This window comes from Anopheles coluzzii, chromosome 3 (assembly GCF_943734685.1).
Source record: "Anopheles coluzzii chromosome 3, AcolN3, whole genome shotgun sequence".
NCBI classification, from domain to species: domain Eukaryota; kingdom Metazoa; phylum Arthropoda; class Insecta; order Diptera; family Culicidae; genus Anopheles; species Anopheles coluzzii.
In genome coordinates, this window is record NC_064671.1 from 91,480,641 (window position 1) to 91,504,880 (window position 24,240).

At 46.9% G+C, this 24,240-nt stretch overlaps 2 protein-coding genes across 9 annotated transcripts in view; both read left to right on the top strand.

Annotated features, from left to right (window-relative positions):
* LOC120958206 (guanylate cyclase 32E) overlaps positions 1 to 16,151 on the top strand; it is a 37,959-nt gene extending 21,808 nt beyond the window's left edge. For both annotated transcript variants that reach the window (XM_040380839.2, XM_049609913.1), the window contains exons 3-16: positions 177 to 737; positions 3,650 to 3,888; positions 3,975 to 4,097; positions 4,411 to 4,597; positions 5,590 to 5,840; positions 6,928 to 6,999; positions 9,355 to 9,500; positions 9,617 to 9,764; positions 11,937 to 12,027; positions 12,111 to 12,298; positions 13,264 to 13,548; positions 13,624 to 13,870; positions 14,135 to 15,449; positions 15,517 to 16,151. In XM_040380839.2, coding sequence (XP_040236773.2) covers positions 470 to 737; positions 3,650 to 3,888; positions 3,975 to 4,097; positions 4,411 to 4,597; positions 5,590 to 5,840; positions 6,928 to 6,999; positions 9,355 to 9,500; positions 9,617 to 9,764; positions 11,937 to 12,027; positions 12,111 to 12,298; positions 13,264 to 13,548; positions 13,624 to 13,870; positions 14,135 to 15,449; positions 15,517 to 15,724 — 3,768 coding nt within the window. In that variant the 5' untranslated portion in view covers positions 177 to 469 and the 3' untranslated portion in view covers positions 15,725 to 16,151. The remainder of the gene's footprint in view (positions 1 to 176; positions 738 to 3,649; positions 3,889 to 3,974; positions 4,098 to 4,410; positions 4,598 to 5,589; positions 5,841 to 6,927; positions 7,000 to 9,354; positions 9,501 to 9,616; positions 9,765 to 11,936; positions 12,028 to 12,110; positions 12,299 to 13,263; positions 13,549 to 13,623; positions 13,871 to 14,134; positions 15,450 to 15,516) is intronic.
* A 6,588-nt stretch (positions 16,152 to 22,739) lies between these two features.
* Positions 22,740 to 24,240, top strand: part of LOC120958204 (receptor-type guanylate cyclase Gyc76C-like) — a 56,876-nt gene continuing 55,375 nt past the window's right edge. For 2 of the 7 annotated variants that reach the window (XM_049609905.1, XM_049609906.1), the window contains exon 1: positions 22,740 to 23,152. The gene's annotated coding sequence lies outside the window, so the exon portion shown is untranslated. The other 5 variants (XM_049609904.1, XM_049609907.1, XM_049609911.1 and 2 more) reach the window with 3 other exon arrangements.

Below are 24,240 nucleotides of genomic sequence, written 5' to 3' on the forward strand. Positions count from 1 at the left end.
GGTGTGGTGTGGTGACGGTGTTCATTTCCGGTGGAATAAAATAACCGACAAATTAATTAAACTATTCAACGCACCGTGAGGGAGGTTTGATTAAACCACAGCTCCTGATCGTCGTTGTCCTCATGCCTGTCACATTCTGTTGCTAATTTTCTCCTTCTTTCTTTGTCTCATTGCAGTTTGCGCCTATTAAAAGCAGAAGTTTAGTGAGAGCTTTCGAACCCCTTGGTGGAGCTTTTACTATCGCCCCCCCAGCCGTATGCCGGAAGCACGCTCGCCCTCTCACCAAAGCGGCTGCAAGTGATGCGCCAGGAAGATGGTGGTATGCGTGGCCGGCAGTAAGATGCTCGCTGACCGCTGCTGGCTCGTGGACGGCAAACCGTTGACCGTGAGCGCGTACCGACGAGCGTCGCACGACCGTGTGAAACAGCCCGACTTCTCGCCCCGGTGTCCCGCTGCGTAACGTAACGTTATGAAGTCCTGTGGACGCGATCCGACCGAACGTACCAAAGCGTTGCAAGCAAACAGTGCAAACAGTACCGGTGGGCGGGTGGGCGCGTCGCTGCTCGGTGGGGTTGGTGTGGGTCGTCAGCTGGTCGGGGTGCAGTGCAGTGCGTTCGTGGTGATAGTGGGGCTCCTGCTCGGCGGGCTGGTGGCGCTGACCGGGGCGGATGTGTTTACCGTCGGCTATCTGACCGGATCACAGCGGCGGCCGGGCGATCGCGTTTACGCACGACCGGGTAAGTTTAATTGAGTATATACAAAAAAGCTTTCTCTTGCTCTGTTATAAGACATAAAACCCCCCCGAAAAAGGACTGTTGAAGAACGAAATTTACATCCCATTAGTGTAAGCTTTTTCCTTACCGACCAACAAAGGACCGAGAAAGACACACCATTTCTACCACATAATGATAAACCCCCGACAAGCATGCGGCAGAAGCGGAAAAATAATTAAGCACCATTTTCCGCCCAAGCTGCTAGCCACTTTGCGAGAGCGGCATGACGGGACGTCGTTTCACTAATCCGTCTCGCAAAGAGCACCCACTGCTCGCGGTACGTCCACGATCGTGGCACCGGCATATCGGGCCAAAGCGTACTGGAAACCTGCCAGCCATGTAGTGGAAAATGTTAGCGAAAATCGTTTCGAATGGCATGTCGGGAAAGTGGAACACGTCGCTGGTTTTCGTTTTCGGCGGAGCAGTGTGCCTGTCGAGTGTCGTATTTGGAACGGGTGTAATTTTAAGCTTAATAGCTCACAGATGTTGCCATGTTATGCTTTCGGTTCGTTTTGGTTCCTGTTCTTTGTTCAAGAATGTTGGAAAATACATCACACAGCCGGACATGGTGAGAAGTGAATGGTGAATGTTTCGCGCAAGGAAAATATTCTGAACAAAAGTGACGCTAATACGAATGTAGGTTCCGCTTGAAAATTACTACTGAGTTAGAGTGCCACCGTGAGCAAATATAATGCGGAAACCACAAACAAAATCTTATTTAATCATATTTCAAGATCCCAATCAGTGAAGACATCGCTCATCGCTCTTTCATAATCCTCTCCACCATCAGTTACTCCAAACCAGAACCGGAGATACTCTTCCTTCGTTCGCGTCCGTCCAGCAGGACGCAACACTCAAAATGGCTTGCCTTTGTCGCATGTTTAGAGCGGCCAAATTTGTCATTCCACCCAAAGAGCTGTCATTTATCTTTTTTCCCTCCCCCAGTGGGAAAGCTAACGCCATCGCTCATCGACTGGTTTGTGCTGCGGGCTATACACCTGCCGGTTTTGATGATAGCAGGTCCTGACCTTGCCGGCGCCATGCTCGAGAACGTTTACACAACTCCGTGCGACCGGTGGAAGGATATTTGTTGTCCTTGAATTTCGACGCCTGGAAGGACCTTGAATTATATGTGTACATAAATATTAATGCGATGCGATTGTACGGGAATATGCAATGGTTTTTGGTGTTTTGGTTGGAGAAGCGTAGGAGAAAGCTGAAAGTAAAAGTGTTGTGACAATGTCCTCGAGAGCAGATACAGGGTTTTCCAGGAGTTCTCATAGCTGTGAGACACTTGAGTGGCTCTTTCTTACGTGAAATGAACGTAATGTAATGGGAACTGGATTCTATAGCATCCTTGTTGGACAAATCCAATACGAATTTCCAAGGAGCCTGTCCAATAAGGGTGGTATAGAGTCCTATTTTCATCACATGAAGTTCACTTTCTACAAGAAAGAGTCAAGGAAGTATCCCACAACTATGAGAACTCCTGGAAAACCCTGTAAGGTGTGAGACACGAAGAAGCGAAGACTGCATTAATTGTAACAAAATATGATGAAAAATGAAAGTGTGTGCTTTCCTACTTTCCTGGGGTTGAAACGATTGATAAGAACTTTGGCTGAACTGGGGATGGGAAACTGCATGACACCGATGTCGCGCCTGCAGTGTTATTTATGTTTCCTGGAGTGATGTTATCACTTCTTGGAACGCATTTACATTAATTTGGGCGCACGGTTTTAATTTATTTCCCCCCCTCCCATTCGTGCAACGTTTGTGCAGCGATCCGCTCGAAGTTAAAATGTGTCTAGCGTTATTTAATTTATTGCAAATTTATGTAAACAAAGCTGATTTGTTGGTGCATGCGGATCGTTTAAATTCGATGTAGCAATTGTTGGAAACAGAAAAATAGGTCAGGAAGAAAATACTTGGAAAGGTGTTACGGTGTAAAGTCTTGCGCAGAAAGTTGAAGTCTTGAAGGGGGGACGCTGGTAGGAGAAATCACAGTCACAACAGTGATAGTAAAAGCTTCGAGTGCTTGAGTTTCTTGCGGGTTGCATTGTGCAGGCTTTCAGTTGTGCAGGAAACGGTTCCATCCGGCAAATGTCTGCTCCAGGGGATTTTGTCTGTATCGCTTATGGGAAAGAAGAGGGAATGGATTGCGTTGTAATGTTGTGCTTCCCTGTGGATTATTTCTTTCCGGCAGGTTGTGCATCCCTCGGACAATGAAAAGAGCTGCGATAGTAGAGGAAATACTGTCAAATTCCATTGTATTTTGTTAAGGTTGTATCGGAGCATTCGTTCAATTGCTGAAACTTCAATATGAACGTTTTAACATAACAATACAAAAGCGTTCAAAGCAAACAAGAAACTCCACTAGAAATTACTGAATGTTCAAGTTGTTGAAGCTTTTATACACATAGTGAAGCACGAACGATATTATTAAACATTCACAACACCTCACACCGGGCACTGAACAGCGAATCCATTAGTCAAACGTGTTGTTTATTGTGTTGCTTGTTGTTTGTCCAGCACAACACTTTGTCTCTATTGCTGTGTTGTGGATGCTCGACGACTACTTCCGCTTCTATTTCACTCTGGAAACGGAACTCTCCCCTCCAACAACTGGACTGTACTCCACTTCACCACAGGAACTTTCCTCCTCGCGCAGAAAAAGATAGACAATTAAATATGCACTAATGCTTCTTCCCCCCACACAGAAGCGTCCATACGATACCCAAACGCCCCAGCTGCTACCGACAAAACAAAAGCAACAACATAAAACTCCACTTGCAGCAACTCCACGGTAGTAGTAAATACGCTTTCATTCTTCTCCATTTTCCGCCTTTCCTTTCTCCGGCGCGCCGGTGGTGGTATAGGATTACAAATTTCCGGTGCCATAACCCTAGCGATGACCGAGGTGAACGACCGGTACTTCAGCCAGCACGGGCACGAGCTGCGGTTCGAGGTGGCCGAAACGTACGGCGAGGAGGTGACCAGCATCCGGAAGACGGCCGACCTGTGGACGCGGGACGTGATCGCTTACCTCGGGCCGCAGGAAACGTGCGTGCACGAGGGTCGCATGGCGGCTGCCTTCAATTTGCCGATGATTTCCTACGTGAGTGCCAGAACTTTGGGCGGTGTTTAGGATTGGGTGTTTTTGGAGTATAGAATAAAGTAACTGTCTTTTTTTCTTGATTTCAGTTCTGTACACACAACGAGACGTCCAACAAGAAGCATTTTCCAACGTTCGCTCGAACCCGTCCGCCGGATCTGCAAATTTCCAAATCGGTCGTCTCGCTGCTGCTGGCCTACAATTGGACCCAGGTAGGTGTGCACGGACTCGTTTGTCTATCGGTGTGTGTGTTTAGTTGCGTGTTTGTGTGTACGCTTTAGTTGCCTCCAAATGTCTGGTTTGTGTTGTGTGCTCTAGCTGCTTAAAACGACAGCAGTGAAAACCCACGAAAAGAGCACACAAAACCATCTTTCCCAATCAACTACAACAGGCAAACATTTCGCCCACTACCCCACTCCTCCTCCTCCTCCTTCTCCTTCCCCATTTTGTACTTTGATATGTGTCTTTGCTGACAGAAAATTCGATCGAAAAAATGGAAAAATAGTTTTCCTCGGCTTCTTTAAGGTTAGTTTTTTGTATCGTGCTTCAGACAACGGTGAGCTCGACGCGGTGGCCGAAACGCTCAAGACAACGCTCCGGACGGCCAGCATCCGGATCCGGTCGGTCGGCACCTGGACCGACATCTACCATCACGGGTACTCGAGCAATCCGTTCGAGCGGCTAGTGGAGGACACGTACGAGGACACGAGAAGTAAGTTGGATGGGGGGTTGGGTGATGGTGCTTCTCATTTGGGTAGGATTTCGACTTCAGCTTACTTTCCAGGAAGGATCTTAAAAGGCATTTTGAGTATTTTTTCTAATTAATTTGACAAGTTCGATAGGTTTGACCTACTTTTAGTGTTGGTCTAGTAGGCCAATAAGTATAGTACACAACGCCCTCTGTTAGAAAATGGTTGTACTAAACATAAACTCGCGATGATTTATTCGAACACTCAACCTATTATTGATGCTAATATGATTAGTTGGTAGTAGACAGTACCTTATTAACAAGAATTAGAGATGTATTATCATTTTAATAAGAATAGAAGAAGGGCAAACAAAGTCTATTACTATTATCATTAAAATAAAAGAAAGACAGTACCCTCAGAATGAGAAGTAATGATTAATTAGACACCTAATAATGTATCCTTCTATTCATCACACATTAATCCAAAAGATGTCAAATACGCGTCAAGTTATCTTCTACTTGCTCTACTGTTGTAACTCTCAATGTTTTGCCCCTGTCCTCATCATCGATCGACACAAATCCCACAAATGGTGCTACTGTAACGCTCGACCCATCATAATCGATTTATCAGCGCCTTCGCAAAAGTTGTGCACACAGCCGTCGATAGCAGCAGCGATCGCTTAACTTTCAATTAATAGCACCCCGTTTACCGAGCTGTCGCGGTTTTTTGATAAATTATTTCCAATTTGCACCAGCACCAGTGTGACCCGGCGCGTCAGGAGTTTATCCCACTTCCGTAACCGCAGCAGCAGCAGCAGTAGCAGGATATCGCACGCTTTTGTCGGAGTTTCACGCGCTCTTTATTTATTCATCCTTCAATATCCCATCACCCATCGAGTCCATTTGCGCTGCTCCCTTTTCTTCAGCCCCCCTCTCCGCTCTCCAGCAACACTTTAACAGAACATTAATCAATTTATTGACGTTTTTTCCTCGCTTTTCCACGCTCGCTTCCCCAGTTTATCTGGTGCTCGGGTACCACTACGAGCATATCGGGCTGCTGGTGAGCCTGCGGAGGCGCGGCCTGCTCGACCGCGGCGACTACTTCGTGGTCGGCGTCGACATCGACCAGTACGATGCGGCCCTGCCGACCAAGTACATGCACGGGCTGCTGCAGACGACGCCGGATCCGGACGCGGTCGAAGCGTTCCGCCACTATCTGGGCATCGTGCCGTCGGCACCGGTGCGGTTCGAGGAGTTTGCGGTTAAGGTGAGTTGGTCGGCCCGCGATCGGTCTCGCTTATCGCGCCGGCAGCGTGCTGCTGTGCGACGGGCATGATGGATACCGGGAAATTTGTTTGCTTCCGTTTCTGCTTCTTTTTTTGCGCGCGTAATCGTGAACTGCAAATAAAGGAACTACGATGGAGTGGTACGATTTGGTGCGATGATCTGACTTGCCAACAAGTTGGTTGTTGGCAGCGTGGTTGTAGCTGACTTTTCCTTTATCAATCAAACGTTTCGATACCTGCGTGAGAAAGGTATGACAAGGCGAAAACAGTTTCCTTTTTTCGATTGGAACTTGTTGCTGGTGTATTGTATTTGCCGTATCTTTGATTGATTTGATTGAACTATCAAAGCAGCGCCATCTATCGTGAAATTTGGAAAATACTTCATCTTAGTGGAATTTTATTGGAACATTATGTTGTGGAAAAACGATAAAAGCCAAAAACAGTTAATGAAATGCCAGTGAAACTCATACTCATGAAGACGATTTTATGAGCGTGGAATGGGTAACAAAACAACCGCACCACAAATTCAGTCCTTCATTAATAATAACTTCCTTTATGAACAGCAGCAGCGGTAGAATGCAGCTGAGAACCTTTTACGACAAAAAGGAAAAGTTAATCACACACCCAAAACCGTCTGCTTCATTTTCGAGCAAAACGGACGGAACGCAAATAAATTCAGCAAAAATTCAAACGACCGTTCGGCGATGAAAGCCTGGCTGCGCTGGTATTACACTAATAAATCTTTCTCACGAGCGCGCGCTTCTCGCCTCTAAATAAATACACAGAGCAACGTCTGCTGCACTGCACTGCAACGCCCCGGGACAACGGATGCATCCCGTAGCCCAGGATCGTGCGAAAGAGTAGAAAAACACATGCACTTTGCGCGCGTTGCATCGTGACAAGACGCGAACAAGCGAACGTTAATTTATTATGATAACAAATCGGTGCGCCAAATGGGGCGGAACACACCCGGTGCTTCCGCCAGCCGGGCCAGCCGTCTGCTCGTGTTTTAACGCTGTTTTTCTCTCTCTTTTTTACTTTCCAAACGGCGCTGTCGCTGCAACACAGGTTAACAAATATTTGGAGCTGCCACCTTTCAACTATCGGAACGCGCTGATCTTCTTCGGGGGCGTCAAGCAGGTAAATATTTATAACGTCGTGCACGTCGTTACACAGCGGATTACAATTTGCAGCAGCAGTGGGGCGGTATTCTGTTGATATGGCACGGGTTTTGATGAGAATGATGTACGGTAGGGGATTCCGTTGTAAAACAATTTAGGGTTTCATATGCTTTATTTTTGACTTTTCGTTTTGACGTTTTGGGGAAGCAGAAGATGAGCAGAAGATTGAATGAATTTTACAACCCAAATCACATTTTTGCAGTGATTTTACTACACACGTTTATACAGGGCTTTATGCAGTCCGCTCACATGCACTTGCCAGACACCACTTTCAGTAATGGAGCATAATCACACACACAGAAGTATATATTTCCAACCCAATCACCTTGGTGTAGTAGGGAATCATTTTGCGTTCCAAGCATACAGGCAACCAGGCTCAACGGTTATTGGATGCCTTTCGAACATGCTCCGACGGTCGTTGGTTATTCATACGGAAATTGAATTAATATGCCTTTTCCTTGAACACCACCTCCCGGGCCGTCCCGAAGGAAAGGTCCTTGATTACCACGGCCTTTCTGGTCGTTGCATCGGGCACTCGGGTACGAAGATAAGGACACCGGTAATCGCTCGACTCTAAGGAGCTCAATGATTGCTATCAGATTACGTTTTCGCCATTGAAGAAAATGGGGCTTCTGGGCGGATCAGACGATGGACTGTATGGCACAAAAGGAATTGAAGTACCACGGAGAGCACTTCTTCGCTTTGCTAGTACAAGCTAAACTGTGTAATGCAACGGTTGGATCAAGCATTTCAATACGCTTTATGCAATGGAGCCAAAGAAAGGCTTGAATATGTAACCGTAACATAAGTATAGGGGTTTTTTTGTAGTGGTTTAATTTCGTTTTCAGATTTCTCTTTTTATTTCTTTAAAACATTACATATTTGTCTAAATTATTATTATTTTTTTAACTTTATCTATAGACTTTTGCTGTCTTATCACGTTTTTCATTTATTTGTTTCCATTTTTTCTTCCATCTTTCCTTACCATCTTTGTTTGTTTCATCTTTTGTTAATATATTAAACTTTGGGGTGTTTTAAACCATATTTTTCGTAAGATATTAGTTTATCTGTTTTGTTTCACTTAGTTAGAATTTCTTAGTCTTAAATTAACAAATGGATCTTGACTTTCAAGTTCATTTTGACCCTTTTACTGAACAGCTCGAAAGCTTTGCTTATTGTCGATCGATTCAATACAATGCATGCACTTCTCTTTTGTCCAGCTCATACAATCGGGTATGACCATTTTGTTTTCGTCGTTTCGTCAACAGTCATTTCGAGCGAACAATACAGTTTATTTGACTAATCTCTTTGCACACTGTGCCCTGCAACTGAGCACCGAAGTAGTGACACGAACAAAGAAACTGCACATCCTTGCTTCAAAATCAACGGCAAAGCTCTTCCGTTTGGCTGCACCAAAATCACTTCACTTAGTGGCTTAGTTTGCACTTTCGTAGCGTTACCCCCGGCCAGCCCCAAACCGTGCAGCACGCAGTGCGTTCCGGTTGTACTCAAGTGCCGTTTGTTGCAGTGCACACCCGTAGCACTGTCTTGTGAATGAAAAGCATCGATAATCGATTACCGTTTGGTGCTTCCTTCCCACAGGTCCACACACTGTTTATTCTATTCGAAGTTTGAAAGTTCCGCTTTGTGCATTGTTGGCGAGCCGGGTCAGCAGCAGCAGCAGCTGTGTTCGTTCGATTTGGGTTTGGGTGTGATTTCATTTGATCCCCGGCTATCGTGAAAACGTAGATTGATAGAATCCTTTGCAATCGCTCGCTAACAAAGCAACTTAAAACTGGATGACTTTAGAGCTTCGTTCTAACACCGAAATGGGTTCTAAGTGATAGTGGGGGAAAAGATTCAATTTGCAGCCAATTCGGTAGCATGATTCGGCACCAGCAGCAGCAGCTGTTGCTAGAGTGGGGATGGACAGCGGTTTAGTGTAGCTTTGATTGCTGGTGGTGGCTGACTGGGTGGAGAAAAGGAGACCATTTTTGGAGACGAAGATCCATTAGCAGTCCATTTGAGTGTGAGAAGGGGTTTCGTTTGGGTTTCTTTTAAGCAAGCATCACTTTGGTGAGGGGACTCGTGCGTCTAGACTTGGTTCGTTTTAAATTCAGAATATAAAATTTGAAGCATGTTCTTTATGGTGGTGCAAATCATAACGTTAAAGTGTTTAAAGGATGAAAGCAAAAAGGAAAACTAAAATGCAAATAATTTATTCACTCCGTCAACTGTCCACTTTAACAAGAAAAAAGCTCTTCAACATATCCTTCCTCATTTTCTTTTTTTTTTCATCATTTTTGTGCCCTAGATAAGGGCGGAAGCTGCCTACCTGTACGATGCGGTTCATCTGTATGCAAATGCACTGATGCAGGTACTGCTGTCGGGCGGCAGTCCGAAAAATGGTTCCGCCATCATCGAAGCGATCAAGGGACGGGCGTACATCAGTGCGATGGGGTAAGCTGGTGGCCACAAAGCCGAAAGGTGCAACGTCCTGTGTTGAACGCATTTAAAGCTTTCCCTCGTTCCCTCTTTCTCTCTCTCTCTCTTTTCACGTGCCTTTTCCATCGCAGCTATCTGGTGCACATCGATGAGAATGGGGACGCAACCGGCAACTATACCATCCTCGCCCGGAAACCCGTCCCGAGTACGGGCGCCACCAACCAGTACGGATTGTTTCCGATCGGGCGGTTCAGCTCGCCCACCGTCGATCGCATACCGGTAAGTGGGTAAATGGGAGCATTTTTTTTGTGCCTTCCAGCAGGTGGTGGGCTTTAGTGTGTGCAGTGTGCATTCGTTGAGGAGGAGAATTGCAATAAAATAAAGCAATGAAATGGTTATATCCCCCCTGGTGGGATAATGCAATAAACTTTAAGCAACACATGTTTGCAAATTAAACGTTCCGTTGCTTTAGATTGTAATATAGTGCTGTGAGTAAAATAGACTAGATATAGATCCTGAACTAGTGATAGAGCAGAGCCTTTGATGGTGTGAATAATATTTTTGTTTAATATTTAAAGAGTTTTATTAGATTAATGTAACGAATTTTGCTTCAATTTTTAGTGATGTTTCGATATTATTAAAGAAAGCTTTATTTATACTTTACATTTGTGTGCCAAATGCCTTCAAACAGCAAGCTATTAGCTAAAATGCTTTGCTATATGTAAACTGGAAAGAGCAGGACTTGGAAGTGTTAAACTAAATTATAATTAATATAAAAAAATATATAAAAAAAGAGCAATCCGATAAGAGTTTAGCAATCCGATAAGAAAAACTAATTTTACAATTTTAAAGCAAGCATGGCGTATTGAAAGCAAACCTAAAAAAACTATATTAATACCGTTGTATATACTTATGCTTTTCTATCATTCTATTTTTGTACAAAAAAAAAACACAAACCCACACCCGCTTTGTAGTTTAAAATTCAGGTGAGTGAGTCAGTTAGTGTCTGGTGGTGTTGTTGTTCAATGTGTTCGTGTTGCTCCGTTAGTGTTTGTTTCCGTTCACTTTAAATGTGTTTAATGTGTACTGTATGTGTTTCCTTCACAAAATTCGTTCCGATTCGATATTCGCATGCAATCAATCAACATCATCAACACCGATTTGCGATTTGATGATACGTTCGTCCGCTGACCGTTCTGTGTTTGTAGGGTTTAGTTTGCAGTGTGCGCTGTTTATCACACTTGGTCGCTTGGTAACACCATCACTCTCTCTCGCTCTCTTTGCTATATTGCGATCGGATGAGAGGAAGATGATCGATGTTGTTTTTCCTTCCGCGCCGGGGTTTGTTTGTTTACAGTTTCGCTTTCCATTGCTGCCCGTGCGCATCACGCCGGTTCGGGTGAAATGATCACTTAATGGCAATCATACGCTGTGGACGGTTCGTCGTCTGGTTTAAGGTGTTGTGTTTTTAGATTTTTTGTTATGAAAGCGAGCGATAGTGATTAATTGCCAGTGATTCAGAGGAGGATGGAGTCGCTTGGATATAAAGGGTGTAGCTGAATTTGTGCTGAACGATGATGATGCAACATTAAAAACTTTGTTTTATCAATAACATTATTAGCGTTTTTTAAAGTAGATTTGATCTTTCTTGTAGTTTTATTTAAAGTTAAATTAACCCTTTAATATTCATTTGATTTCATGATCCTTATTGTTAGTCTTTTTAGTGAAGTATTCATTTTAGATTATATATAATTGTATGCCTATAACTGTTCGTTTCCATCTTGCGCTTTATGTTATTATCTGCTATCGCACAAATATGTACCATTAAAAAACTCACCTTAAAATGATTATATATAAAAGCAATACAAACTTATCGTACCTGTAAAAGTATCCGATTCCCGATCAACCCACAACATCAAAGATAACAACCTTTTCCGGCAATTCTTCAGCATCATCAAGCCATGAAAATGCATACTTAGCATAGCCAAACTGTCCTTTTGAACCTTTGGGAACCCCTTTTTTGACATGCTTTGACTCCCATTGTTATCCTAACCTGTTTATCCCAAATCATTTAATTTAATTGCCGATTTAATTTCCCTACCGCATCAATTTCATAACGCTCACGCCGTTATGATTCGCCTTTGATTAATTGGTGATACGGCGGGAGGCTCAGAACGGGGTTTCTCGTCCGATACGCCCCAAATCATCTTTCCATTTTTGCTTCCCCACAAAAGATTTTCGATACCGTTTTTGTTGGATTTTGTAGTGAATGAACCGTTTTTTGGAAAACCCGTTTCCACCTTTTTCGTTCCGTTTTCTTTGGTTGTGCATGCTGCGAGCACATTCATTCCGGTGTCTTGGGTTTTTCTGGGCGGGTTTTTACGCACTATCTCCCGCCCGCCCCGCCAGCACAGCACTAACACTGATGGACGTTTTTTCATTTCCGCACAGGAGATACGCCTGTTTGATACGATCGATTGGGTCGGATCCGGTCCTCCGGTGGCGGAGCCGCGCTGTGGCTTTCGTGGGGAAAAGTGTATCAGTAAGTAAAGAGGGCTGCATAATATCACGGCAAAGGATCACTTACCTCATTTTATCCCTCACTTTCTCTTTTTCATTGAATAGGTTACACGGGCGAAATAACGGGTGGCATTGCCGGTGGGGCCCTGCTGCTGCTCGGCGTCGTCTCGCTCGTCCTCTACCGGAACTGGCGCTACGAGCAGGAGCTCGACAGTCTGCTGTGGAAGGTTGACTTTCGCGAAATTCAAATGCACGAAAATGAGAAGGAAACGGCCGGACAGAAGATGACACGGGTAAGTGTGTGTGCCATTCCCATGCCTACTATGTTTTGCTGCCTGTCGAAACTTTCGGACAGGTGGCAAAACGAGCACGTCGATGGTCGATTGCGCATTGATTGCGTTCGCGTACGGTAGTGCCGCCCCGGGCAGACGGTTTTGCAAAGTCCCTCCCGCGATGAGGGTCGACCTTTTTTTTGCCGCGTAAGGTCGCGTAGTGACCTAGTTTTGGCAAGGCGTTCTGTTTCAGGGGTCTGTTTTTGGTTGTTATTTTTGTGCTCTAAACATTGTTTCTCGAAACCACGAGCAACCCCTGCTGCGTAATGATGGACGGTACAACCGTTGACACGCACCGTGCGCCTAATTCCGCAGCGCACGATATGGGTCGATGAACTTCAATAGCTAGCGAGTGAGTGCTCGGTCGCTGTGTGTTCGGTCATGTCAGTGGAAAATAAATAAATAATAACGATTTCCGCTTCGTCCGTGGCACGTGTGTGTGTGTGGGAGATGCTTTTTGTATGTGTGAACAGGCGTCATGATTTTATAGAAAGGTCTTACTATTGACACCGTGCTTGATGAGGGTCGTGTTGAATCGCGTACTATTGTTCGTTTTGGGGAAAGTTTGTCTTTTTTTTGTAACATATTTTACATATTAATTCAAAAGTATAAGGCAATGCTCAAGTCGTCAGGCGGAATATTGGCTTTATTGTGAATGTTCGTTTTCATAAAAAGTACTCTAATTCATGAAATATTAGCTTTTATCCTATACACATGTATCAAATCACGTTTGTGATATTTAAAGTGATTTTTATTGAATTTTTCATAATTTTATTTAAATATCTTTTTATTCACTTTTCCTCAATGGAGACGCATGGTCATTGGTACGACCGGCTCAATTAAATGTATATTATTTGATTTATCTCATTTTTATTTAAATTTCACACAATCTTATCATTTTTTTCCTCCCTTTCCACACCCTCCAGTCCACCCACCCGCTGATACGGACGAGCCAGGTCAGCTTAAGCTCCAACCCGGACCTGGACTTTCGCTACTCGACCATCTTCACCCCGATCGGGCTGTACAAGGGCCAGCTGTACGCGATCAAGAAGGTGAAGAAGAAAAGCATCGACATTACGCGCGAGATGAAGAAGGAGCTGAAGCTGCTGCGCGACATGCGCCACGACAACCTGAACGCGTTCATCGGCGCCTGCACCGATCCGCCCAACATTTGCATCATCACCGATTACTGCAACCGGGGGAGTTTGAAGGTGGGTGCCCGGGGGGACACTGGCTTTTGCTCTTTCGCTTTGCTTCAATGCTAATACTTCCCTCCCTCTCCGCAGGACGTGCTGGAAAACGAGGACGTCAAGCTGGACAACATGTTTACGGCCTCGATGGTGGCGGACATACTGCGCGGCATGATCTATCTGCACGATTCGCCGCTCCGCTTTCACGGGTCGCTCCGCACGTCCAACTGCCTGATCGATTCCCGGTGGGTGGTGAAGCTGAGCGACTTTGGGCTGTTTGCGTTCAAGCAGGGCTCGGAGGAGGTGCCGGACGAGAAGGAAAAGCTGGAGGAAAAGTGTCAAAGTAAGTGTTAGTAAGGTTGTAGTAGAAACTGAAACCAAACCACAGTGAGATTCGTGTTGGAATGGTTCACCAACATAAGGAAGTTTATTTATAGGTTAGAGATAGGTAAACAATGCTGCTATTTCAAGCACAAACGATCGCTTTATTACGTGATCAATTCACTTCATTTCATTATCACCTTCAAGTCGTTCAATTGGGGTTCGTTTTCCGCACAACTACTGCGCAACATACAGTCTAATTGCTTCTCTCTCGTTCTTCCGGCAGAATTGCTGTACCGTGCGCCCGAACTGCTACGCGCTGGCCCGACCGCCACCGTGCCGGGCACCCCGAAAGGTGACGTCTACTCGTTCGGCATCGTGCTGTACGAAATCTTTACCCGTCGCGGTCCGTTCGGGGAAATCGAATGCACACCGATGGAGTGTCTCAAGCGCGTACTAAACCCCCTCGACCCGAACACCCCATTCCGACCCGCCATACAGCCGCTGGAAACGTCCTTCGACTGTGTGCGCGACTGCCTGAAGGAGTGCTGGGCCGAGCGGCCCGAAGACCGGCCCGACTTTAAGACGATCCGCAACCGACTGCGCGTCCTGCGCAAGGGCATGCGGCCCAACATCTTCGACAACATGATGGCGATGATGGAGAAGTACGCCAACAACCTGGAGCAGCTGGTGGACGAGCGGACGGACCAGCTGCAGGAGGAGAAGAAGAAGACGGAAGCGCTGCTGCTGGAGATGCTGCCCCGGCCGGTGGCGGAGCAGCTCAAGCGGGGCCACAAGGTGGAGGCGGAAAGCTACGATCTGGTGACGATCTACTTCAGCGACATCGTCGGCTTTACGTCGATGTCGGCGGAGAGCACGCCGCTGCAGGTGGTCGACTTTCTGAACGATCTGTACACGTGCTTCGACTCGATCATTGGCCACTACGACGTGTACAAGGTGGAGACGATCGGGGACGCGTACATGGTCGTGTCGGGGCTGCCGATCCGCAACGGGCTGATCCACGCGGCCGAGATAGCGTCCATGTCGCTGCAGCTGCTGGAAGCGGTGGCAGAGTTTAAGGTGCGCCACCGGCCGAACGATCGGCTGTATCTGCGCATTGGCATCCACTCGGGACCGGTGTGTGCGGGCGTGGTGGGGCTGAAGATGCCGCGGTACTGTCTGTTTGGCGACACGGTCAACACGGCGTCGCGCATGGAGTCGACGGGCCAGCCGCTCAAGATCCACTGCAGCTTGCAGACCAAAGAGATCCTGGACTCGCTCGGCGGGTACCAGTTCCAGGAGCGCGGTCTGGTGCCGATGAAGGGCAAGGGCGACCAGCGGACGTTCTGGCTGGTGGGCGAGGATCCGGATGCGCGGGCGAGGCGCACGAAGGAGCGTACCGAGCGGCGTGGCTCGCGAGCGTTGAACAAGTATCTGGGGATGCTGAAGAGCGTCACCAATCTGCCCGGAGTGCGCAGCTCGCTCAAGAGCCGGTCGCTCGGGTTGCCGCGCGGCTCGCTGCCTCGCTCCTCTAGTCTGGAGTCACCGAAAAGACTGAGATTCGCCAGTGGAGCCATGCTCGAGCAACATCGGTACCATCGGTCAGTAAACCCGGTGGCCTTTGTGTCGCGTGGAAAGCTAAAGCGCCTTCTTCCTCTCTCGTTTTAGGTACAGCGATGACGCGCTGATGGAAGTCATCTCGGACAGTAGCATCCGGCGGTCGGATTACAGCATTTCGGACGGCGCGGAAGACATCACTGCCTCCTGCCCGTGCATCGAGCACCTGGGGACGGACCCGCCGGCCGATCCCGCCTATCTGCTAACGAACGGTCCGACGGTAACGACACCGCTGCTCAACAACAGCATCGCCACCTAGTGGGCCATCTGTCCTTCCTTTTTTTTCCTTACCGATATCTAGTCATACGCTCAATGTAATGTGTCTGTCTGTGCTTAACTGCGATACGCAAATGGTGATAACAAAAACAAACAAACAAACAAAACTAGAAACAGGAGAGAATGTTGAAAGCGCATAATACATAAAGAGAAAACCAGTGCAAATGGGGATTTGGAGAGGAAAGGCTAGTGTTGGACGATGGCTGAAGTGCTCCAGTGTTGAGTTGGGAAAGGTTGGAAGATGGGCCAAGCTAAAGAGGAAAGCAAGAAAACAAGAAAACAGTATTGTTAAGCGGGAGTGCCGACAGTGCAACGCGCACACATCATCCTTATCAACATCACTGTTGTTCGTTTTGTAATGTGTCGTCATCTACTAGTTGTGAAATAAATAGAGAAAGTTCACAAAAGCATGCGCTGCGGTGTCGTATTTTGTCTGTAAAACACTACAAACACTGTTTCGAAACAGTTGTATCATCTGAAATCCAATAAATCCATGCTTTTATCGATGATGGACGAGCGAATTATCCTGAATTTGAAAATAATCTCTTTTGCGTGAATAGCGCCACCTATGGGCGAGTAGTGGAAGCTGCTCGATGCGTGGAGCTTGCACAAAAGATGATGCAGATTGCATACTTTCGATGAGGAAGGGCACAATGGAGATTTACAGCCCCAAGCTAGGACAAATGACAAATTTATATAAAAATTTTGCTTTGCATGTTGTTTGTTAATTGAATGTTGAAAATTTCGGAAAAAAGGACGAATCAACTTGACGATAAACAGAAAATAACATAATTTGAAGAATGCATGTATCAAACATTTTATGAATCTTTTTTTCTTTCAAATCGATTGGTTGCAAAGAAAAACGATGTTATTTTAACGAATATTTTTTGTTTATTACTTCGTACTGAAGGTTATTTTTATATCACAGGAAACAAATATCACTCCTTAACAATGCTATTCGTAGCTCAGCAAATTGTCCCACACTTTATTCTTCAATCAATGCAGAGCAAGTGCAACAAGCGGCTTTTAAGCGGCAAAAACGTGACTGAATACGCAATCAATACATAAATGTATCAACATTTCGTTCGAACATGGTTTGTGAAGTAAATCTTGTCACGTTCCAGCACCAATCGGCCGAAATCACATTCAGATTGGGATTTTCTGCTTATTCTGCCACTTGTTGCGTCCAAATTTCGACGTATGAGTGTTTGACTCCACAATCATCCCCCAACTTCCCATCGAAACCCCTCAACCCGACCGATTTGAACAGAGATTTCAGCAGAGTTCCAACGGGAGTTGTGTGCTGCTTCCGCCATTGCCACCTTCCTCAATCCACCCCAAGAGGGGGAGATCGACGATCTTCAGACGCCGCCCAGAGCCGTCCAGACGGTGGGAGAGTGAGTTACCATCATGCATTCCTGCCTGCCTGCCTGCCTGCCTGCCTGCTATCAGTGAGGCCAATCTTCTGCCATCAAACGCATAACGATCGAACTCGCGATCATACATTGCGCGATCCTCACCCTCCCTCAGACCCCTTACTTCCCTTACTCTTGATAAGGGCGATGAGAAGGAAGACTTCAGCCACAAAAGAGGAAGATCCAGCGTACGGTTGCTGCTGCTCGCGTTGATTGAATAATCGATGATGGGGATTTGTTTGTCTTACATTCCCAACCCTCCCCAATCCACCCCATGCCACTCCACAATCAGACCGCGTGATCGTACATATTTTGGCAAATCTCTCTCTCTCTCCCTTCTTTGCTGTTCTCCATCTCACTGACCTCATCTCAGCGCTGCTACTCACCTCACGCTGACTCACCGTTCTTTGCTCACATGGCACTCGATCGAACTGCTCACTCTCTCTCTCTCTCACTCACTCTCTCTTTCTCCCTTTCGTTTCTCGATGGCTCTTGCTACACACACACGTACACAGCCTCACACTTTCTGACATTTCGAGTCGTTCTTCTTCGCCCCCGTCAATCCCTTCCATCGGCCAATCGCTTCTTCTTCCTGCTGTGTACCGATTTTAACGCAACAACAACTATTTCGACGAGCAACAACAACAACAGCCCCCGACCACACTTACACGTCTCTGGCGCGCACGCTATCAACACAACAAATACACCACCACCAGCACCATCTATCGTCTTCTCCTTCACTCACTGCGCAACGCAACGCCTGCTGCCTGCTGTTGTCGTCTGTTTCTCGTTTGCATGTGCTTTGTTGTCCCCTGCTGCTGGCCTGTTGTTGCTCTGTTTTTCGTGTTTCCCTTGCGTCCAGCCCTTCGTTCCACGCACAACCTTCACAACTTGCTCCCGCTCTCTTTCTCTCTCTCTCGCTCGACAGTCTATCGCAGTTCAATACAGCCTCTCACTCTCTCCTTCTTTCTCGGCACGGTGATGATGATGATGATGATGATGATGACGATGACGAGTTCTGATAATGTGCTTTGAACTCGACTTGTTCGATCCTCGAACCCGCCGTAGACGTTGCTACACACAGAGCCACAACACAAACACACTCTCGCTCTCTCTCTCTTCCTTTTCCTTCGCCCTATCTTGCCGTTTCCACTGCCCTTTTTCTTCTCTTTCGATCGTCTGCTCTTTCGCACGCTTTTTCACTTACCGCAGTGGCCGCGCGCGCGATCGAGAAGAATTACGTACACACACACGCGCGCGCGCTATTCTCCCGCAATGGTACACACGCGGAACAACACGACACACAACATACGACCAGGGCCCGTACACCACTAAGTCCACCACCACCAGCCGCCAGCCGCCAGGCCAAGAAGGCAACCAAATTGCTCCAGTCTCCCAGCGCCGTTTCGTTCAATCAGGGCCCATTATTGCTATTTTCATTACCATTATCATGCTCCCACACAGTCACACGCCGTCACACACAGTCAACAGACTCCCTTTCCGTCCCTTCGTGCCGTTGAGTGAGCGATCGGGTTCGAATTTCCCTGTCCAAAGCCTCGCTCGACCGTTCGATCGGACGATGTAAATCGATTACACGCTACACCTACACCACACTGCTGCACAAACGACGACAAACAACTGACTGACTGGTTGCTGCTGCGTTACTCCCAATCAATCACATTCACTAACGCACGACGACACTGTGTGGCACTGTGGGGCACGCACAACCATCTCCGGCCGAGACACGATTTCAACGAACAAACACGAACTGGCCCAACTTGCCGCGAGCCGCTGCACGCGCGATCACGCCGAGGGATCTCACGAGATGCCTCCGTGTCTCTGCCGTTGACCGCGCTCTGGCTGGCTGGCTGGCTGGCTGGCTGGCCGTCGTCATCTCATCGTGGAATGGGCCTGTGTGTGAGGCTGATTGTTTTGATTTCACGCAGCATCTAACGGGGAAAGGGACCAACACTCACACAGTTGGACGGTCGACACACGGGCTGGAAGTTGATTTCAATCCCAGAGTGCCATGGTGTTTGGTGGAGGGCCCTTTGTAGTTCGGCATCTCATGACATCACCGTTGGATACCATCGATGACGGTGTGTAGACGGCCTGGTCGTCGTCGTCGTCGTGTGAGCGCCTACTGAGCACGCATTCGTATTCGCTGATAAGAGCGAGCTCGTTGCGAGAGCGTGAGAGACCGTGAGCGCCCTGCACAAAAATGCCGGTTTGATGCATTTCGTTCCTGATAACGGAAGCGACGGCTGAGGAATGCGTGCGTGTACAGTGCTCGCGGGTACAGTGCCGTGCAGCAAATGCATGCAGCTGAAATGAAGCAACAAGTGTGCGGCACTGTATGGACGATAGGAGGCAGACCGAGATATGCATTCTGTTGTTGTATGTATTCGATATTGTCCGCGAAATGTCTCTCGATTGCGCTCGAAATTCACGCAAAGCACATCAATTCGTGCGTCATGATCTCGTCCCGCGGATGTCATTGTGGGTCTGTTACCAAGCGCAGTGACAATGTGCGAATATCACATGGCCAAGGTTTGTGTTTTAAGCGTGGCTGTGACGCTATTTTCAAACAATTGAACGAGACTTTGGTGTCGTTCATCTGCGGATGGTGTAAAAACCGGCCCGTCTTTCGCTAATAGGAGCTAATTGAGTGCTAATAGAGATGGAGGAGTAAATTTAGCACTCGGAAAACACATCGGTGTCGTAAGAGAAGAGTGAATTATATTTTTGGTTTAAAGCTTCTTACAAGTAGTTAACGAGTGTTCGTTAAATGATATTTGAAACTATACCCACGCCAATGGTATGTTGCAATCAAGAATAAAGAAAGCGAATATCAAGCCAGCGATTGATTTTCTTTCTCCAGAGTAAAACATTCCTGCACGTTCGAACGAATTGTGGACGTGAGTGGGAAACAAATAACCGAATGAGCTTAATACGAACGATAATGCTAGGTCGAAAGGGACCGCAAAATCCGATGAGCGAATCCTTACTAAGAGCGGGAGAGTTATTCAATGATAAGAGTTAAATAGCCGATCAGTATCTTGACGATAAGATGATTATCCTACGTTCTGTTTTATCTCCGCTAGAACATCTCGTTGTAAATTTTGTTATGTTTGAACTATAGCCACGACAATAATATTATAATCAAAAAGCATCTACAAAGAAATTATCATCCAACGGGTCCCTCAAAAAATTGAGTCATTTTGCTCAAAATATGTATTCAAGCCGTTTTGTTTCGTCTGTCAAAAAGCATGTCAAGCCCCAATCAGGGACTGCCTTTTTCCAGGAATTACAGTAACCTAATGGAAGCAAAAAAGCGATCATTTGCATTGCTGATAGCGTCACCAAAGCGCCAGTAGCGTGGCCAGCGATTGACGATGAAGCTAATAATAAATAATCGCATGCAGAAGCGCAATGTGTCTATTTCGTCCACGAGCCGTTCAGCCCAATTCGAAGCCGTGGTGCTTTTTGTTTTGATTTTAAACCATCCTCACAATAATCAATCTTTCAATTCCTGGAATTCACTATCGCAAAGCAGAAGGCAGTACAACATACACACAAAAAAAAAACGAAGAAGTCGTCCAGAAATTTTGCGACGCTCCATGTCCGGCTCGAGCGTCCTTCGTTGCTGATAAGAGGACTTTATTTTTGCGAGCGCTGAATTTGTTGGCTCGTGCAGCAAACGATTCATAGTCGGATGATTTGAGGTCGGCTTTTTGTTGGTGGTGCGTGATTGTTTTTTTGTTGCCAATTTGAGTTCCTTCTTTCTGTTCGCCGTCCCAAAAATATTGGCTACACTGCCAATCGCCAAAAACAAACAAAGTTCATCAGGTTATTATGGCCTAATGGTCGGAAGGAATGTGTTAAAATAAATTTACGACAAGGAATTCCAGGAAATAATTCCGATTCCAGCCACTATCAGCTGACCGAAAGTGTCTGTAGGTGGGGAGTGGGGCAAGCAGTGAAGGGAAAGAAAGACAAAAAACCACAAAACGACTCGGCTGTGGTCGGCCAAACAGTTGAACCCAGTCGTGCAATTAGGCACATTGAATGGGACGATGACGAAAGGTGCTATCAGCGAGAGAACCACGTGCTGGGTTTGGCAATTGCCTAGACATTGATATGCTGGAAGTCGCGAGCATTATGTTTGATTATTAGGATCCTGCCAGATCTGACATTGAATCTGCTTAGCGGCAAACTTACACTATTAGACGATGATTGTGTTTTGAGCTTTACGGTCGTTCTAATCATTATAATATGTAACGCGATGAGTTCAACGGCTTGTACCGATTGGCTGACACTGAACTTCTTATTCAGGTCACGTCTGGCGGCGGCGTCTGGTATTTTGGGGTGTCGCATCCCTACTTGACACATGAAACTTAAGATCGCAATGATCTCTAGCCACCAAAAGCTGTAATCGCCACTGGCCTACGATTTCAAGCCTTTTTGTGCAATACTTTGTATTTCCTTTTCTTCTAATAACTAGATTTATATCATGTTAATGCATTCATTGCATTACAATACAAACATTAAATTAAGCTATATAAAGCGTTAACCATATCATTGAGCAATGATGGTGCGTAAATATTTCCAAGCGTGCATCGTGAATTTTCAAACTGAAACTATTTCTTCATTTGCTATTTAGTGATCGATTTGCATAGTAAGCTATTGATCATTCGAGCGGAAATATTTAAAGAGAAAAAATAAAACCAGCAATCGCAATCACCCATATCTTCCGAGTGCTAAATTTACTCCTCCGTCTCTATTAGCACTCAATTAGCTCCTATTAGCGAAAGACGGGACGGTTTTTACACCTACCCTAGATGAACGACACCAAAGTCTCGTTCAATTGTTTGAAAATAGCGTCACAGGCACGCTTAAAACACAAACCTTGGCCATGTGATATTCGCACATTGTCACTGCGCTTGGCAACAGACCCACAATGACATCCGCGGGACGAGATCATGACGCACGAATTGGTGAGCTTTGCGTGAATTTCGAGCGCAATCGAGAGACATTTCGCGGACAATATCGAATAAATACAACAACAGAATGCATCTCTCGGTTTGCCTCCTATCGTCCGTACAGTGCCGCACACTTGTTGCTTCATTTCAGCTGCATGCATTTGCTGCACGGCACTGTACCCGCGAGCACTGTACACGCACGCATTCCTCAGTCGTCGCTTCCGTTATCAGGGACGAAATGCATCAAACCGGCATTTTTGTGCAAGGCGCTCACGGTCTCTCACGCTCTCGCAACGAGCTCGCTCTTATCAGCGAATACGAATGCGCGCTCACACGACGACGACGACGAGCAGGCCGTCTACACACCGTCATCGATGGTATCCAACGGTGATGTGATGAGCTGACGAACTACAAAGGGCCCTCCACCAAACACCATGGCACGCTCGGATTGAAATCAACTTCCAGCCCGTGTGTCGGTCGTCCAACTGTGTGAGTGTTGGTCCCTTTCCCCGTTAGATGCTGCATGAAATCAAAACAATCAGCCTCACACACAGGCCCATTCCACGATGAGATGACGACGGCCAGCCAGCCAGCCAGCCAGAGCGCGGTCAACGGCAGAGACACGGAGGCATCTCGTGAGATCCCTCGGCGTGATTGCGCGTGCAGCGGCTCGCGGCAAGTTGGGCCAGTTCGTGTTTGTTCGTTGAAATCGTGTGTCGGCCGGAGATGGTTGTGCGTGCCCCACAGTGCCACACAGTGTCGTCGTGCGTTAGTGAATGTGATTGATTGGGAGTAACGCAGCAGCAACCAGTCAGTCAGTTGTTTGTCGTCGTTTGTGCAGCAGTGTGGTGTAGGTGTAGCGTGTAATCGATTTACATCGTCCGATCGAACGGTCGAGCGAGGCTTTGGACAGGGAAATTCGAACCCGATCGCTCACTCAACGGCACGAAGGGACGGAAAGGGAGTCTGTTGACTGTGTGTGACGGCGTGTGACTGTGTGTGAGCATGATAATGGTAATGAAAATAGCAATAATGGGCCCTGATTGAACGAAACGGCGCTGGGAGACTGGAGCAATTTGGTTGCCTTCTTGGTGGTGGACTTGGTGTACGGGCCCTGGTGGTATGTTGTGTGTCGTGTTGTTCCGCGTGTGTACCATTGCGGGAGAATAGCGCGCGCGCGTGTGTGTGTACGTAATTCTTCTCGATCGCGCGCGCGGCCACTGCGGTAAGTGAAAAAGCGTGCGAAAGAGCAGATGATCGAAAGAGAAGAAAAAGGGCAGTGGAAAGGGCAGGGCAGGGCTGCGAAGGAAAAGGGAGAGAGAGAGTGAGAGTGTGTTTGTGTTGTGGCTCTGTGTGTAGCAACGTCTACGGTGGGTTCGAGGATCGAACAAGTCGAGTTCAAAGCACATTATCAGAACTCGTCATCGTCATCATCATCATCATCATCATCATCACCGTGCCGAGAAAGAAGGAGAGAGTGAGAGGCTGTGTTGAACTGCGAAAGACTGTCAAGCGAGAGAGAGAGAGAAAGAGAGCGGGAGCAAGTTGCGAAGGGTGTGCGTGGAACGAAGGGCTGGACGCAAGGGAAACACGAAAAACAGAGCAACAACAGGGCAGCAGCAGGGGACAACAAAGCACATGCAAACGAGAAACAGACGACAACAGCAGGCAGCAGGCGTTGCGTTGCGCAGTGAGTGAAGGAGAAGACGATAGAGGGTGCTGGTGGTGGTGTATTTGTTGTGTTGATAGCGTGCGCGCCAGAGACGTGTAAGTGTGGTCGGGGGCTGTTGTTGTTGTGAGGCTGTGTACGTGTGTGTGTGTGGCAAGAGCCATCAAGAAATGAAAGGGAGAGAGAAAGAGTGAGTGAGAGAGAGAGTGAGCAGTTCGATCGAGTGCCATGTGAGCAAAGAACGGTGAGTCTGCGTGAGGTGAGTAGCAGCGCTGAGAAGAGATCAGTGAGATGAAGAACAGCAAAGATGCGAGAGAGAGATTTGCCAAAATATGTACGATCACGCGGCCGGAATGTGGAGTGGTATGGGGTGGTTTGAGGAGGGTTGGGAATGTAAGACAAACAAATCCCCATCATCGATTATTCAATCAAC